At 56.3% G+C, this 18134-nt stretch overlaps 1 protein-coding gene across 1 annotated transcript in view; it reads right to left on the reverse strand.

Moving 5' to 3' along the window:
- Positions 1–1647: 1647 nt before the first annotated feature.
- Positions 1648–18134, reverse strand: part of KIRREL3 (kirre like nephrin family adhesion molecule 3) — a 119382-nt gene continuing 102895 nt past the window's right edge. Inside the window, exons 12-18 of the mRNA XM_024740765.1 lie at positions 16267–16367; positions 14141–14339; positions 12829–12864; positions 9542–9649; positions 7384–7493; positions 3561–3647; positions 1648–3095 (exon numbers count right to left, since the gene is read on the reverse strand). Of these exons, the coding sequence (XP_024596533.1) occupies positions 2652–3095; positions 3561–3647; positions 7384–7493; positions 9542–9649; positions 12829–12864; positions 14141–14339; positions 16267–16367 (1085 nt within the window). The 3' untranslated portion in view covers positions 1648–2651. The remainder of the gene's footprint in view (positions 3096–3560; positions 3648–7383; positions 7494–9541; positions 9650–12828; positions 12865–14140; positions 14340–16266; positions 16368–18134) is intronic.

Consider the following 18134-nt stretch of genomic DNA (forward strand, 5'->3'; position numbering starts at 1 on the left):
AAATCACCTACAGGGAAATTCAGGGCTTCCCACTGCCTTAATTTTTTTTTTTTTTAACACTTCCCTTTACCAGCTTTCTTGTCCCCTCACTCCTACGTGAGAAGTAAATGGACTCAGAGGGGTTGAAGGATCCACACTCAGTCCAGCATCCTTCTCAGTGCCTCAATGGTCCAAAGGCCACCAGAGCCTACTGATTTCCCCTGCCTATGTTCATCTCTTTCACCAGGGCCTTACTTGTGATCTCCTACCCTTTCGGCAATTCTTTGCTGTGTTTGTGCCTCGGAGAGAGCTCAGGGAGTGGGCCCCGTGTAGCCGGGTCTTGACTGTGCAGCCCCATCTTCCGTGATGTCCACGTTCCCACCCTGGGAGTGTCTGAGGCTCCCAAGGGAGAAGAGGGTTCTGTTCTCCAGGAGATCAGATTTCTTCCCTGTTCTCCAGGTTATTCTGTGCCATAACCTTGGGTTCCAAGAAAGAATGGGTACCTCCATCCTATTATAAGTGCTGTGTGTGAGGGGGGTAGGATGTGGGCAGGGGGTGAGGGACAAGGTAGGCTGTGGTGAGGCTTAGGAAGGAGATGTCCTGCCCACCTCCGAGGTGGGGAAGGCTAGGAGAAATGAACAGATCCTCTTAGGTCATCCTCTTCCTTATTCTAGCACACCAAGGCATTTTGCATCTGATCTTAGATCCTTACTCCTTGCTGGCAAAGGCAAAACGTGTATGGGAAGGAAGAGAACTTGTCAAGATTAACCTGGAGCCCACAGGCATCTGTGCTGGGCCAGAAATGGTACCACGAGCAGGATGTGGGTCTGGGATGTACACTTACATTTCTCATCAGTTTCTACTACCTCAGGCTTGGATGCTGCAAAGGAAGATATCCAAGGAGGTGGAGGGTTTTGAAGCAATAGGAAATATGGTGGAAGCAGAAACATCCTCTGGGTGGAGGCTCTAGGAAGGCTATGTATACCATCTGTGGGTGGGGGCCATCCAAGGCATCAGTGGAGGAAAGAAGCACAGGCTTTTGTGATGAAGGTTCCCATGGTGGGTAAGGACTCCCAGGGAAGGTTGGAGGAGAAGGGTCTAAATCTGAGGAGGAAGCTCCAACCTTTGGGACAGTGTGGGTTCTCCAGAGTTCTATTTGAATCCTACTTGCAGAGGTAGCATCCTAACTTGGCCCTGTTTATCCACCCCAGCCTGTCTGCCATCACCACGGCAAGATTTCCACCCAAACAAAGCCATTCTTAGAACATCATTTGAGTCTCAGAGCGTTGGGCTGCTTGGTGGCACAGGCTCTTTGAAGAGGGCCTCCTCCCATGAACCCCCAACGGAGGGAGCCGCCCTTGCAGAATATTGCTGAGAGAAAGGCCTAGAAGGACCCCTCCGATGTGCAGTCTGACCCCTTTGCCCCTGAGCTGTATTTGGCATGAGTCAGGTGGTTGGTGAGGCCTGGTTTCGTGTGCCCTCTGGGTTGGGCACATCTGCAAGGAGAGGAGTCTGCCCATAGGTCCTATTGTCACCATGACCAGAGCTCTCCACTGTCTGGGAAAACCAAATCAAAGCAGGGCAAGGAACCCTGCGTTCCCAAAGCATCCTCTGAGCTCTTGGGGTCTTGCTGTGACTCTGCAGGAACAAAAGAGTAGAACGCATCTGTTGGAGGAAGGACCCCTAACCTTTATTCTCAGGTGGCAGGCAGGAGTGAGGTGCAGATATGCTTTCTCTCTCGCCCCAGGAGCCTCACTGAGGACAGGACCATGGTTCCTTGTGTGAATCTAGGCTCAGCTGAGAAGGTGAGTCTCATCACCTTAAAGGCCTGCCCCCTAGTCCCCTCAAACCCCACAGATCCTGGGACACAGTCTCTCCAACGGCTGTTTAAAGAACCCTGACCAGAGAAGCTCACACTCCTTATATTGACTCCGAATGTGCAGAGGGGAGGAGGGGAGTACACGAAGCAGGGGCGCGTGGGGAGGCTCTGAGTCGCACAGCCTGGCGAGGGGTCCCCGAGTGTCACGTTCCCCCCTCCTTCCCTCCCCCTCCCTCCCAGACACCAGTCTCTGATTGGGCCAGTCCCACCTCAGAGTTGAGAGGCATCCAGTCCAAGGACAGAACTGTACGAGTATGGACACGAAACACCAAACAAACTGGGGGTGGGCTCCGGGCCAGTGTGTCAGCCAGGGCCGTTCTGGCTTCTCAGCCTCTGGAGTCTGGACCAGGAGGGGCAGGGGGCGCTGAGGTCTCTGGGGCAGCTCCGTGCCGGCAAGCACTTTACGCCCTGCTCCCCGGGGCTGTACAGGAGCACAGGCACGGTGGGAGTCGGGGGAGGGCTTCCGGGCGGCAAGGGGCAGAGCTCCTCCGAAGCCCGGAGCCTGGACGGCAGTTTCATGAAAGCAGAGTTATAGCTGCCTCTGGAGCCTGTGGGAGGGGCAGGGAGAGGAGGGGCCGCCAGGAGAGGGCCGGGGGCCCGGGGCGGCCAGCACGGAGCACACTGCACTCAGCGGCATCCTCTGACCACGTCCCCACCTCCACGCCCCGATGCCCTGCAGCTGGGCCCGCATTTGTGCTTGATCGGGCTGCTTCCGGGGTCCTCTGCAAAGGTCTCTGCAGAGCCAGGCCGAGGCCCCGCCCTCCCCGGCCCTCCCGCCCTCGGCCCGGGATCCTCAGACGTGAGTCTGCATCCGCCGCTGCAGGGGCCGGCTGGGGTCGGAGTTCTGGGAAGAGGACTGGGAATGGTGGGAGGAGGAGGCCGAAGCCTTGCTCGCCTTATCGAACTGCACGTAGCCGTCCTGCTTGCCGCTGCTGCTGACGCTGCTGTCACACTGCGTGTCCAGGAAGGAGCTGCTGTCGCTGAGCGAGCCCCGCTGGAACTCCCGCTCACAGAGCTCGATGGATGAGCTGCCCGTGCCCAGCACGAACCTCTGCCCGTAGTCGTAGAGGCGGCCCTGGCCGCTCAGCGTGCTGTAGATGTTGGTGAAGGACATGCCCGTGGGCACTCGCTGCTTGCCCGCGGGGCGCAGGTCCGGCTGGCAGCCGGACAGCGAGATGGCGGGGGTCGAGTGGTGCTCCTTGAAGGTGTTGACGCTGTAGTAGCCATTGGTGGGGTCCTGGGGGGCCGGGGGGAGAGCGGCGTCACAGCACCGGACGGGAGCCAGTCCCGCCGTCCATGGGGAGGGCCAGGGACAGACAGGAGGAAGGGGACAGCGGGAGAGGCGTTGGGGGGCGGTCGGTCGGGAGGGTCAGCCTGGGCAGGATGCTGGCAGGTGTTCAAGTGGGGTCTTGACCAGTACGTTTTGTTATTTCAGGGCAGCTCAAGGCCATGTGAAAGCCAGGCTTTCATTGTTTTTTGTTTTAGTCCGGAACTTGGAAACGGTATTAAAAACGTTATTGGTGAGGAGGTCGTGGGAGGGGAGAACCGTGAGAGCTCAACCTTAACTCTCTCAGCCCCTTGGTGTTGGGGCGAGAGAGCAGGTGCCTTTGTGGGGGACTGTCCCTTCTATCTGTGCCTGGATCTGGGGCCTGGGTCGTCAGAGCTGAAGACCAGGCGTGTCGTAACCCGGGGCCCTTCTTACCTTCAGGTTCTGAAACTCCTTCTCCTCTTCTTTGAGCACCTCCAGCTGCTTCAGGACTGAGTCTTGCTGGAATTCACCCCGGTCCATCTACAACCCAGAAATCGCTGCTCAGTGGGTAGGAGGTGGGCTAATCGTCCACTTCCCCCAAGGAAAAGCCAGAGAAATGCACTCAAAAGATGCTTGCCATCTGTGCCTCCCCTCCCCGCCACCTCTCACTGCCTGGCCCCTGGAGGCAGGTGACAAGAACCCGGAGGAGATTCCAGATCTCACTGTTGTTCTTGGACCCCTAGCCCCACCCCTCCTGAGAGCCGGAGACAGAGAGGTGGGTGGGTGCAGGGCAGGTCTCTAAGACCCACCGTCTTCCTTCCCGTGGGCTACGGTTATCTCCTCCAGAGATCTTGCTTTGATTAGGTTTATTCAGTGAGCCTTTATTGACTTCAGGCCAGGCATTGTGCTCAGGGCCAGGCAAACAGAGGTCAGGAGACATTACAGAACAGCTGTGCTCATCAGGGAGCTGGGCTTGTAGATAAACAACTGCAGAACCTCTGGGCAGGGGTCAGGGCCCCGCAGCTCCTCAGCGGGGCTAGGCTTCATGACGGGCTTGAGAAGGAATCAGTGAATAACTACCTCTGAGGTGCTGGCAACTAGGGCCTCACCTGCCATTCACAGCAAGGACTTAGATTATTCGAAGTTATCTTCCCGAACAGAGGCCGGAGAGCCTGGGGACAAGATCATTTCCTGTTTCTCTTTGGTTCTCCAGCACACCTGGTGCAGCGCCTTACACGCTGTGGTCATCGACCAAAATCCTTCCCGAGTGGAATCATATTTAATTGTGTTTTATTCATTCTTTGATTTGCCGGTGCCCGGCGTGGTGCGTGCCATACAGTAGGACTGTCACAATTGTTATGTTTATGTCAGATGAATGAATGAAGTGGCATGGCGCTAAATTACTGGAAATTAAAAAAATAATTAGACTTAAGGTGAAAAGTAAAGCACACTTGGCACACAGTGGGGTTATTAATGAATGTGAACAGCCACAGTGGTTCCTGTCCTGTGGCACAGAATGTTCTTCCCATGTATCCCTTCTGCACATGACATGGTCTGGGCCAGGTTCCCACCCACTCTCAGAACTGGGCTGTGCTTTCTCCCTTGTGACTCACTTTCCTGATCTCTTTTTGGAGCCCCACAGAATCAGCCAGCGTGCTTCCATCCTGTCACTTCCCCACTAATGCTGCTTTTTTCATTTTCCAGTAAATGCTGTGGCTCTATCTGGATTGAGTTCTTCTCTTCCACCAGATTCAGCTTCTCAGCCCGCCTTTCCTCAGTGTTGGGGCTGTATCGGTGCCGGGGGTGAAGGGAGTGGCTGGACGAAGGTCTCCCCAAGGGGAGCCCTCAGCGTGTTTTTCTTATCTCCCACTCTTAACTGACCACTGAGTGACCCCCCCCTCCGCCACTTCCCTGAGGGTCTGGACCGGAGAATGGTGTGGAAACAGTCAGAGGCAGTCAGAATATCCCAGTGAGAGGGGATGCAAGGTCCCCAGGGGATGAAGGACAGGCGTGGGTACTTTCACACTAGACTCAATCAATCTCATCAACGGAGACGTCCATTCCTGCCCAGGTCTGGACTGTGGTCCCCTCCCTTGTAAGACTGACCGTTCATCTGTGTCAGACACTATGTTAGGTCTGGGCGAAGTAGACATTTGTCCCTTTGTCTTTGAGGAACGCTGGGATACCTGGGGAGGCTGACGTGTAATTAGAGAAATGCACTATGAAAGAGGAACGTGCAGAGTGTTTGGGGAGAGCACCAGGAAGTGCATAGCTCTGCCAGCCATGGTGGGGCAAGCCTGGAAGATTGTGGAGGAGGTGACATTTGAGCTGACTCTCGAAGGAGAATGTGAAATTCAACAGACAAAATCAACAGGCCGAGGGAAGAGCCGTGCAAAGCCTCCGAGGTATAAAAGACTCAAGGGCTGGGAACTGCAAGTTCTCCGGGGTGTTGGAGGGCTGGATGCATTTGGCAGGAAGATGGGGCTGGACAGGCCGGAAGCCGCTTCCTGCTGAAGGGTCTTGATGACCCGCCTGGTGCTGGAATATCAGGTAGATCTGGAGCCACCGAGGGTCTTTAAGTAGGATGGTAACAGGATCAGATTTGCATCTTAGAAGGACCCTCTGTGGGACTCTGGAGGGTGGAGAGTAAAGTGGTGAAAGATTAGAATGTGGGAGCACTTGGGAGGATGCTGTCATCGATCAGGGGAGCCGTGGTGAGGCCTGCACTTAGGAGTTATAGTGGAGAAGAGGCAGGGGCACAGCTCTGAAAAGATTCTGAAGTGGAATTGTCGGGACCTGAAAATCAACTGGATAGAAGAAGAGCAGCAGAGAAAACGTCATTTCAATTCACTAAACGTTGGTGAGCATCTGCCAGGGACCGTGGAAGGCTCTGGGGACACAGGGATGAGTAAGGCAGCTTGCTCACCATCTAGTGGAGACAGATAAGGAAACAGGTGATTTCACAGCAAAGCAAATAGCGACCGTTCCTTGAGCCCTCACTGTGTTCCACTGGCTCCAGCCTCTTCAGGGGTTCATCCACTGAGCCCTCACCCCGACCCCATGTACCATGACCTTCATCCTATCCTAGAAGAGGAGACTGAAGCACAGAGAGGCCCATGCTCTTGACCGACCTGCTTGCAGCTGTTACTCCAACATATTATAACCGTGACACAGTAGGCACCAGAGTTTTCTAGCAGAGTTTTCCGGGATTTTGTTTGGACAGATGGATGGGTGACGGTCCATCGAGGGGGCTCGGGAGGAGAAGCGGCCTTGGGGTTGCTGGAGAAATTATGAGTTTAAAGCCATCCAGTCCCCAAAGAGGAACCTATGCTTGTTGCAGACTTCTGGGGAGATGGGGGGAGCAGGGCATGTACTGGATGTTGATAATATCTATGTGTGGAGGATTATATGTTATATCACAACATCTTATGGCAATTATACACATCTTCTCTCCCTACTGGACAATGGGTCCCTTGAAAGCTGGGACTGCATCTTAGATGCCTTTGAGTCTCCGAGAACCCCAAGCACAATATAGTAGACACACAATAAATCTTTGTTGGCTGAGAATACGAGCACGCTTCGTTTTATTGCGCTTCACAAATATTTCATTTTTTATAAATCCAAGGCTTGTGGCAACCCTGCAGAGGACAAGTCCTTTGGCACCATTTTTCCAAGAGCATCTGCAGCTCACTTTGTGTCTCTGTGTCACATTTTGGTAATTCTTGAGAATTTAAGACTTTGTCATTATTATCATCTTTGTTATGGGGATCTGTGATCAGTGATCTTTTTTTTTTTTTTCCTTTTGGCCACGCCTCACGGCACGTGGGATCCCGCGCCCCCTGCAGTGGAAGCGCGGAGTCTTAACCACTGGACCGTCCCTGTGATCAGTGATCTTTGATGTTACTATTCACTGAAGGCTCAGATGATGGTTACCAGTTTTTAGCAATGACGTATTTTTTTAATTAAGATAGGTACCTTTTTAAAGACATAATGCTATCGCACACTTCATAGACTACAGTATATAGTATAAACGTTAACTTCTGCATGTACTGGGAAACCAAAAATTCCACGTGACTAGCTTTATTGCGGTCTGGAACCCAACCCACAGTGTCTCCTAGGTCTGCCTGTAGGTGCCTGGCCTGTTATGGGGGGGGAAGCACATCTTGCCTGATGCTTTGCTTGTCAGGAGCATCTAGAGAGCATCAGGAAGCCTCTGGTTCTGGGAGCTTCAGGGCGCAGAGGTCAGGGTGGGGCGGGGGTAAGATGACATTCTCACCATCAGCTGCTTGATGGTGGGCTGTTCCTCAGCCTCCCGGCCAGAGGCAGGCTCCTTGTGGACAATCTCCACCCGGATGTCATTCCTGGCTGACACGACACCCTTGAGATCTGGCCATAAAATAGGAAAGTGTAGACAACAGAATCAGTTGTCATCTCAGGCATTAGGGCCTGAGATGTCAAGCTCTCCCCTCCCCTCCAGCCCCTGAACTCAGCAGTTTCAGGGCCCACCTGGTAATAGAACCTGTCTGGACGTGCCGTGGGCTGTTGGGACCTCAGAGTACTTTCTGTGCTGGCTCCTGGTTGCACGATCCTCAGGCTTTCCCTGCCTCTCCCGTGGCATGGGTGGTCATCCCCAACCATTCGGCCACCTGGTCATCCTACTAAATTCTCACCTCCTTCTAGAAGTCTTCCCTGACCTACTCTACCAGGCTCTGATCTCTCCGTTCAGAGAATCACACATCTGTTAGAAAGGACCTTGAGATCCCATGGTCAACCTCCCACCCAAAGCAGAAATGTCCCTGCACTAGTGGTCCAGCTTCCGTAATGGAGAGCTTACGGCTTCTAGAGGAAGAAGCCGATTTACACCTGGAGAGCTCTGTTAGAAAACTCCTGCTGAAATATGCTCCCCCATGATGTCCACTGAGCGGGTGGTGAGGGAGGGCCTGAGACCGCATCACTGGGGGCCCTCAAGAGAGCAAGGCTGCTCAGCTTGGAGGGGAGGACACAGGCAACTTTCTTTCAACATGTGAAGGCTGCCAAGCAGAGGAGGGAGCAGGCTTACACTGATTGTTCTTTTTGTGCCTTCCGCTCATAGAATGTCAGAGCCGGGTGGGGCCCTGAAAGTCACATCAGCCGACCCCTTGCTATTACACAGGAGAGAACCGAGCCCTGGAGTGGCTGTGGCTTGCCCAGGGTCACGGGGTCGAAGAGGCGGGACCACAAGACAGTCTTTATTGTTCCCAGCATCTCCGCCATCCCATTTACCCTTCCACGTGTCTGTCTAGCAAACGTAAGTTCAGAGCTACGCCAAGGACGGAGACTCCAGGCACACACGCATGAAGAGTGCATCATGCAGCTCTATCTACAATAGCCAGGACATGGAAGCAACCTAAGTGTCCATCGACAGAGGAATGCATAAAGAAGACGTGCACATGTATACAACGGAATATTACTCAGCCATAAAAAGGAACAAAACTGAGTTATTTATAGTGAGGTGGATGGACCTAGAGACTGTCATACAGAGTGAAGTAAGTCAGAAAGAGAAAACCAAATACCGTCTGCTAATACATATATATGGAATCTAAGAAAAAAAAAAACAAGGTCATGAAGAACCTAGGGGTAAGATGGGAATAAAGACACAGACCTACTAGAGAATGGACTTGAGGATATGGGGAGGGGTAAGGGTAAGTTGTGACAAAGCGAGAGAGAGGCATGGACATATATACACTACCAAACTGTAAGGTAGATAGCTAGTGGGAAGCAGCCGCATAGCACAGGGAGATCAGCTCGGTGCTTTGTGACCAGCTGGAGGGGTGGGATAGGGAGGGTGGGAGGGAGGGAGACGCAAGAGGAAGGGAATATGGGGATATATGTGTACATATAGCTGATTCACTTTGTTATACAGCAGAAACTAACACACCATTGTAAAGCAATTATACTCCAATAAAGATGTTAAAAAAAAAAAAAGCGCAACGCCAGCACTTTATGGCTAACAACTAAAAGACCTTCAGGAGTCCCCCCAGAGCAATTCCCTGAACCCCCCTTTTTTTTTTCCTGTGTGGGTGTCTTGCTTTTCTGGTTCAAGTAGCAGATCTTGGAGGGCAAAGATCACCTCCCCGCACCCCCCCACCCCCGGGTTTCAGTACATTTCCCGATGGGTGGAGAGTGCTGTGTATGTTCAATCTGAGGTGCTAGCTGACGGCCCTGCTGCGTGAAGTTCACTTCCGTCCAGCTCAGCAGCAGTGGAGCGCCCGCTCTGTAGCAGATGCCGAGCAAAGCGCTGCATGTGAAAAGATGCGCGAGGCCCATCCCTGCCCCAGCAGCTCACGGCATTGGTAGGGCCCCTGCTCGCTGTACTCCTGCTTTTACTCCGGGGCAGTCTAAGCTGGCCTTTTTCTCTGCCCCCCTCCCTGAGCTCCCGGGTCTCCCTCCCGTACTTCTCTGGGAGCGGGCACAGCAGAAGGCCACAATGGTTGCCAGAAGGACGAGGAAGGCCACGCCAGCTCCTACGGCCACCCCGATGATGACGGCCATCGGCACAGCCTCTGTGAGAGAGAAGCAAGCAGGCTGATGAGGGAGCTGGGGCAGCCCACTCTCTCCCCCCAGATCTCACCCAGCTCCTCGGGCGCAGCCCCTGCCGAGCTGTGGCCAGACCACGGCGCGTGGGCGCTCCTGGGAAAGGCCACAGGGGCCTGCGCAGGCGCGGGCACAGTCCAACAGGGCTCAGCTCGGGCGGGACACGGTGTGGCGGAGAGGGCGGGCAGACCTGGGAAAGATGGCAGCAGTGGTGGGGGCAGAGAGGCACGCAGACACAGGGAGGGGAGGGGAGCGTGGGAGGTGAGAGGCAAGGTTGGTACGCTGAGCTCTCCGAGGTGATACACCAGGAGAGTCGTTAAGTCCTGGCTTTTCTTTGGAAAATGACCAGGGTCACTGCCGCTGTTTGTTCGCTTCGCTTTTTCCTTCGCTTCCCTTTCCCAGGTGCAGAGGGTGGACAATGGACAAGCAGCTTTTAGAGAGTTTTCAGGTCTGAGGCAGCTTCCCCTCCGGACCTGGGCATCACAGGTGGTAACAGCCAGGGGCCACGTCTTAGGGGCCGGAGGGCAGGATCACAGCTCCCTCCACCTCTTGTTTTGTTTTGTTTTGGTCGCGCTGCATGGCATGCACTTCCCCAACCAGGGATCGAACCTTGCCCCCTGCAGTGGAAGCGCGGAGTCCTAACCACTGGACCGCCAGGGAAGTCCTTCCCCCCCACCTCTTTAAGGAGAGATGCCCAGTCCTGCCCCCTCCTCTCCTGGGCCAGTCCTCTGGGCAGGAATCCCGGCACCCCACCCCACCAGAGAGGCACCTGGAACTCCAGCTAGGCAAAGCTTCCCTCCCTGCTGAGTTCCTGTACTCTGTCTCCTGCCCTAGCCAAGTAGAGATGGGGGTGGGGAGGGTGATGTTAGGCTGGGGTGGGCGCTCTTCCAGACAGTCCTGACCCTTCTGTGTCTGCAGAGGGGGCCTGAGCATATGATGTGGGACCCTGAGTAGTCCATGGGGGGTTAGAACTAGAGAACGCAGGGGCAGGAGAGCTTAGGGCTCAGAGAGTCCAAGCCTCCCATTTATAGATGGAAACCTTGAGGTCCAGGGAAGTCAAGTGACTTGGTTAAGGACACACAGCTACAGCAGAGCCATGGCAAATCCACGTCTCCTCTTATCTGCCCCCCTCATCCTGCCCAGCTCCGCACCCTGCGTCCCATGGCATCCTACAAATCTCACATCCTCTGTGCAGCCCAGAGCAGCGCACTTTACCCTCTTTTCTTTATTTGTAAAACAGGATAATCACAGTGCCTGCCTCAGGAGCGCGTCTGGGGTTTAGGTGGGTGAATGCAGGCAGGTGAAGGCTGGCACAGAGCCTGGCACCCAAACCGATCCCAGCCTTTGCCCTCGTGTCTGTGTGGGAAGGAGGACCGCAGCAGATACAAGGATAGGAAAGTTCCTTTTTGAGACTCAGCTGCTGCCCCTACCCCACGCTCTCAGTGTGGATGACTGGGGACTCCAGGTATCTGTCCTGAGCTGGAGGTTGGCCTCTCGCCTCTCACTGTCGTTTTCTTTAAAGAGCAAAAGAAAGGAAGAACCCCGCAGACCCTGGCCCCTGGAGATGCTGCTGGGAGGGGGTGTGGTCCCTCTCCCGGAAGGAGCGCGTGTCCAACGGTTGGCAGTGTTGGCCGTCAGGCTGGGGCTCTCCTTCCAGCCCAGGACTGGCACACTGGTGCATTCATCACCTGCCTACTGGAGCCCGAGACCCCTGTAGGGGGCGCAGGGGAGGCGACGGGGAGGAGGTGGGTGCGACAAACACTCGGGGACTGAAAATGGAAGGCGTTTGGGCTGGTCTCAACAGTCAGGGGTGAGACAATGGACTTGACCTCGCCAGCCCTGCGGGCTTGCTCTGACAGTGAGACGGCCCTGTCTCTAGGTTTGAATTTCTCTAGGAAAGGGAAGCCGCGTTGGAAGTTCGTTGCTTCCATGCTTTTGGATTTTATTGATTTGAGTTGAATTCAGTTTCTCCGAGATTCCTAGGGCATTTCCGTGGAAAACTCGGGTCTTGTCTCAGCTGAGCTCAGAGCCAAAGGATGACGGTGGAAGGGTCCTTAACCTCTCTGGGCCTCAAGGTCTGTGAAACCAGAGAACCAGGGAAGCGGTATCTAAGGCAGCTGTGCCTCTGGCACCCACATTTCCTTAAGTTGTTAACAGCTGGGAGGTCGTGGTGGTAGCCATCTTATCTGGAGGAGAGGACTGTCCCGAGTGGGTGGGCGGGGGCAGAGGGAGAGGGTCCTGGGCGGGGGACCCAGGGTGCAGGCACAGAAGAGATGGAGACAGAGGGTGACACCAGCTCAGCACCAGGAGTGGCCCTGAGGGGCGTCAGGGAGAACACAGCAGGAGTTGATATTGTGTGCCCGCCTTGAGCTGGCCTGTGCCTGGCCTGTTGCTCTTTAAGGGGCTGTCCGCCCAGAGGGGAGGGGCTGAGCGGGACCCACCAGGGACTTGCTGAAGCGCCTCCTGGGCTGGTGTGGCAGGAGAACTAGGGCAGAGGACCCCTCATCTTCGTCATGGCCTTTGCCGACCCTGTAGGGTCTGGCTTGCCATGTCCTGATTCTCTTTTCTGGGTTTCTCCCTGGAGGGTGGGGGGCAGTTGTCTCCTGTGGGGTCTCCAGAGAGAGCAACTCAACCCAGGGAGCCTGGTGACCCCTTTTGCTGCCAAATCCCCGGGGAGAGAGGCACTGCCCAGCGGCCTCAGCCCGGTGGTGAGATGACAGCTCCACGGGGAATGCAGGAGTGCGGGAAGGAGCCAGCCAGCAGAAAGCACGGGGTCAGCATGGGTTACGCAGGCCACAGCCGGGCTGGGCGGCCCAGGTGTTCTTGGAAGCGATGGCCAAGCTGGTGGTGATGGTGAGAAGCGGAGTCAGGTGGGGGTGAGCTGACCTCAGGGGGAGGAGTCAGGGCTTCAGAAGAGGAGGGGTGGGAGGAAAGACGGGGGAGAAGCAAGTGCCCTGGGCTGCCAGGAGCCTGACGTGCTGCCTGGAGGCTCTCTCCCTGCTGCTCTGACTGCACTAAAGCCTCAAGATGGGGGAGGGCAGAGAAGTTAGCGGCTGCCCTGGCCTCCCGACCCACACTGTGGGCTCCCTCCCCCTCTAGCCCAGCAGCCCCTTCCCCCATCCCGGGGAGTCTCATGTCTCCTTCGTACCTGCTTCCAGCCCGGCTCCCGACTTCATTTCCGAACCTGTTTGGAAATAAAGCAAGAGTCCACAGCCAGGGCCTGGCTGGCCAGGGTGGGGTAGGAATGGGGGTGGGGGCGGCCCTCTGGAGGGTCTGGGGTGGTTGGGGGCTCCCTCCTGCATCACATCTCCAGGATGCCCCACAGATCCGGGCTGGCCGAACTGAACCCGGAGTTCGTTCAGACTGACTTAGGGACTCCAGACGGGTGGGACCAGAGAGAGAGGTCAAGGCTGGGGTGGGAGTTGGCTCTGAGGAGGAGGGGTGAGAACACTAAGGGGCGGGTAGAGGGGTGGGGCACTGAGGGGAAGACATGGAGGGGAAGCAACAGTGGACTGGGAGGGTTGGGATGATGTGTGGATGATATTATGCAAATTATGTGCAAAGCATTAGCAAAGCAGCACTTATTAGGGAAGAGGTGTTGGGAGCAATGCGTGATCCACAGGGTAGCACTGCGGCCCCAGGGGCCCAGCTGAGACCACCTGCTTGGCCCAGAATCTCTTCCAAGGCCTGACAGCCTGTGGGTGGGCCTTAAGCTTGGAGGGGTCGGAGACTGCCAGGGCCGAGGCCCCCTGGACCGTTCCTGTCTGTCTTGGACTAACCCCCGCTGGCCACGGGGCTAGATCTGCAGCCCATCTCAGGACCTGGTGTGCCACTGGCTGGCTGCCTCATTTCTCTGGAACCCCCTCCATGCCCCTCTGAGACCCCCGCCCTCCGAGCCTGAGTCCTTCCGAGCTCTGAGCCCTTCTGCCCGGCGCTGCCCTGCTGGCTGGGGTCTCCTTCAGAGCACAGTGCTCCAAGTGTCTCCTGTGTCCCTATGGGGAGCTGCAGGCAGCCTGAGGCCAGTCCCCTGCACACCAGGGATTGGACAGCTCAAGTGCCACTCCTTAGCTTAGCGCGGGCACCCTCGGGTTTGGGGCAACTGGACTGGCTTTTTGGCTTAACGGGCTGGGCCAGGTTCCCCAATACACCCATCCTGGTGCATCCCCGTGGGGACACTGCTCAGAGATCATGCCCCCAAAGGGCCCCAGGGAACTGCTGAGAGCAGGGAAGCCAGGGCCTTTAGTCAACCTGGACAGCTGTCCTCCTGCTTGCTCTGGTGCAGGCCAGTGCCCCTGGGCTCGGGGGGCCTGGCTGACCGGCAGCGGCTGCGTGGCAGGTGAGGAAGGGCCTCCGGCCCGCCCGCAAGTGCAGGCGCTCTGTCCCCCCAGGGCCCCGGAGGACCTTGCTTGGGCCCTGCCCTCGCGGGGAGAGGCCGCGGTCCGCGGCTCTGGCAGCCCCACCTTGCTCCTTGAGCCGGATGATCTCCGTGTCGGAGCCAAAGCTGTTCCAGGCGGTGCAGTTGTAGATGGTCTGGAAATCGGCCCGCACGATGTTGCTGATGGTCAGCGTGGAGATGACGCCCTCCTCGGTGCTGACCGTCTCCACCGTGTAGCGGCCCGATGTCCCCGACTCCAGCACGTTCTCCTTCCAGGACCAGGCCTGCCCAGGTGTGCAGAATTAGGAGGACATCCTGCCAGAGCCGCCCCGCCAGGACCACCGTGCCGCCTCCCTGTTCCCGGGCGGACGCTGCCAGGCCCGCGCTCACGCTCACCGCCACACGGCACAGGTCGACGCGCACGTCACAACACGTGCGCGCACAGCACAGCGCCCGCAAACACACGTCACAACACGTGCGCGCACAGCACAGCGCCCGCAAACACACGCCACAACACGTGCGCGCACAGCACTGCACCCACAAACACACGTCACAACACGGGTACACCTACAGTCCCACCCACAGTGCCAACACATGCACACGCAAGTACACCCACGTCACAACACACAGCACAGACACGTCACAACACGGGTACACCTACCGCCCCACACGTAGCACACACACACGTACACACACAGAGGCTGGGCCACCTCAGAGGGTATTTCCATCGACACGGGGCCTTATGCGGCTTTTTGCTGGAACATATTCCCAGGCAAGCAGGGGCTCTGGGGCGGCGATGGGAGCCCCTCCGTCAGCTGGGGCCCCTGACAGATGGTGGTGAAGGCCAGCCCCAGGCTGACTGAGTCTGGTTTGGTTACTTTGTGCGTGTCTTTGTACAAACGTTACGCTCTGAGAGCTGCGTTTGTGAGAACCTTGGTGCAGCTTGGTTTCGGCCGGTGAGCGTTTACCTCTTCTCAGAGCCCTTTCCCGTACACTGTCACCGCCTGCCCCACCGTGTTGCCCTGGGCTCTGTGGGGTGTTTAGCTGCACCCTACAATGTCTCCAGGTGTCGCCAAATGTCCCCTGGGGGCAGAACCGCCCAGGTTGAGAACCCCTGGCCTAGAGTTCCATTTCCAGGAAGAGGAAGACAGTGTGAATATGCTCAGTAGTGAACAGGATATTATCGACACCAGCATGTGTTACACTTACACTTTAAAAAGATTAGAGTGAAGGGAAGAGGGAAGCGTAGGCATTAGTTCTACGCGTGGACCCTTGCCATTTTTGTGTGACTCAGACAGTGAATGAACTGAATGCCTGAGGAAGTGTGTAACGCACCAGTGCTCTAACAAGGTCTCCATCTACAGGGTGACACCTTAGCTGTTGGCGTGTGCCTCCCACGCCCCTTCAGGTGCTGCTGCCCTGGGGAAAGGTGAGACTGCCCTGTGAACTTGACCAGGGCGGCCTTTCGGCAGGACCGCCTGGGCACTGGGCTTGCAGACAACAGTGTCTCCACCCCTCCCCCGACACCCAACAGTGCGGGGAGATGCTCACCTCTCTCTGTTTTCCCGCCCCAGCTTCTACCAGTGTCAGCGGAACCTGGGTGGGAGACCCCCACTTCTACAAATGCAAATACCTGGGAGGGCTACATGTGAGCCAGTCAGGCGGCCCAAGCTGCACTGCGGGGACAAGGGTTTTGAGGGAGGGGCGGGGAGAATGGAGTGATGCTTTCAGAGGGAAAACTTGCTAACTGGGGCAGCGCTCTCCATGGGCATCAAAGCAGAGGAGGGCTGTGGAGGCGCAGAGAGAGGTCTGCTGACTATAAGCTGCATCCTATTTACGATTTTGCTAAAGGCTGGCCTTGAACCCAGGAAAGGTAAGAAATCGTGTTTTCCCTTCTGCTGCCCTCACTTGCCCTCTGCCCCCAAGATGCAGAATTTGGTCGGAACCATTTGTGTTGGCACACAGCTGAGAGGCAGAGAAGAGTTAAATACACCCGCGGGCGAGGAGCACAGCCTGTCCTGAGAAAGGAGACTGCCCATGATTTTTGTCTTCGTGATGCCTTTCCAAGAGACACAAGGCAGGGGAAAGGCAATGCAGAGGCAAGACTGACCAGCCGGATGGTGGAGCGGCTGCAGGCACAGATGACCCGCCAGGCTGCCCAGCCTGGGGGCCGTGCCACTGGCCCTCCCTGCTCGCCCCGGGGGCACTCACGATGCGGTCGGGTGGCGGCGTGCTCCGGATGAAGCACTTGATTTGGCCTTTCTCCCCGTGGAGGGCGTGCTGGGTCTGGGTGCTGGAGATGATGGGGGGTCCTGTTGGGGAGACAGCATCACATCAGGGGTTTGGGAGGGGGTGGGCCCCTCTTGGCAAGTTCAGAAGTTTATACATTCATTCAGTCGTTCAGCAAACAGTTACTGGAGGCCTGTATATGCAAGGTGACGGGCGAGGCAGGGGACTCAGAGATAGATGAGGCTTCAGTCATAAACGTCTCAAGGGATTGTGAGTGAGTGCCTCTAAGTCAGGACGCCCAGAGACATCAAGAGCTGTCACAGGAGGTGGGGAGGTGAGCACCAGGCAAAGTGCTAACCGACTTCACAGGAGAGAAGAACTCTACCCGGCAGGTGGGGAAACCTTTATGAAGGAGGCGGTACACCTGCGAAGGGAGTGGGGGAGGTGTCAGAGAGGAAGGAATGTAATGTCACCTCCACCTCAGCCAGCTGTTGGATTTCAAACCATTCCCTTGTACCTCCAGTAGAGGGCGCGCTTGCCTAACAAACCGGTGTCCTCGGCAGGAAAACCAGGCAGGAAGGGAAGTAAAAGATGTTCCTCCACTAAGCGGGGAAGCGGGGAAGCGGGGAATCACCCCCCTCCCCCACCCACCTGGCATACATGGCTTGGGCTGGCACCTTCACAGACTTCATCTCACATGTGTCTCAGGAGATCCCTTAGTTCATCACTTTGCACGCCACATACATACCTGGACAGCCCAGGTGGGACCACAGCTCCAAAGCTGACCCCGACATTATCCTATCCCGCCCGGGCGTGCGTGCGTGTATGGGTCATGTTTATGGATGTCTCTGGGGACACCTGGCTCATTTACCACCTCGGACAGCCTGGAGGGTCCACCAGGATTCCAGCAGTGCTTCCTGTCCAGTTCTGCCTGTTAACTAACCCAAATGACTGCATGTAGGCTGGGAAGGGAAATGTCTTGGAGATGGGAGAGGCAGACATGAGGGACCCTCAAGATAAGGGCTTCCACCCTCAGGGGGCCTTCAGAGTTCCTCTCTTAGGAACCTTAGCTCCAAGAAGCCTTTGGCCAAAAGGCAGGAGGGCTTCATGTTTTAGGACCTTGGTTGGCGCTTTGTTTTGCTGCCGGGCTGAAAGTGATGATCCTGTAAAACCTTTTCCCCTTCACTTCCCAGGAGCTAGGATTTCCCTGGGGTGGGGGTGGGGGTGGTGGTGTCATCAGCTGTTCTAAAAACGATCAGGTAAATGCATACACATTTAAGGCCTTCTTAAAAGAAAACAGGAATCGGGGTAAGTGTAGATGGGGGTGGGAGAGTCCGAACACAGCAGTAGTATGGTTTATCTCCCCCTTCCTGCAAATCCCGGGTTTGAGCCAAATCATGGGCCAGTTTATTCCCCAAAGGGCGATGGCCAGCAGTCATCTCCCGGCCGGGATGCATTTGGATGAGAACCTCATCTCATTTTGGATTTGTTCATAGTGTTGACTCCTTCAGCCTAGTCCAGGCCTGCCCAAAGGGCTTCACCACCCCTCCCCACCTATTCTCCAGACACAGGTATAGACAAGTCCATTCCCAAGTCCACGCATGTGCTGGCTGGCAGGCTCCTCTCTGTGGGCCGCTTCCTGCATCCTCCTGCCTCAGGGCACGATGACCCTCATTCAGAAACAAGCAAACTGCCTCCTCGCTTCACTCCAATCTCTTGGGTGTTTCTCTTCCTAGCAGCCTAGGGGAGCTTGTGTCAGAGGATTGGAGGCATAGGCGGGGGTTGGAAAGAACGACCCTGGAGAGTGCAGATTAAACCCTGGATAGACACCAGGGCCCAGGCTGGGGTGT

The sequence above is a fragment of the Neophocaena asiaeorientalis genome, unplaced genomic scaffold (genome assembly GCF_003031525.2).
Source record: "Neophocaena asiaeorientalis asiaeorientalis breed wild unplaced genomic scaffold, Neophocaena_asiaeorientalis_V1.1 scaffold308, whole genome shotgun sequence".
Lineage (NCBI taxonomy): Eukaryota > Metazoa > Chordata > Mammalia > Artiodactyla > Phocoenidae > Neophocaena > Neophocaena asiaeorientalis.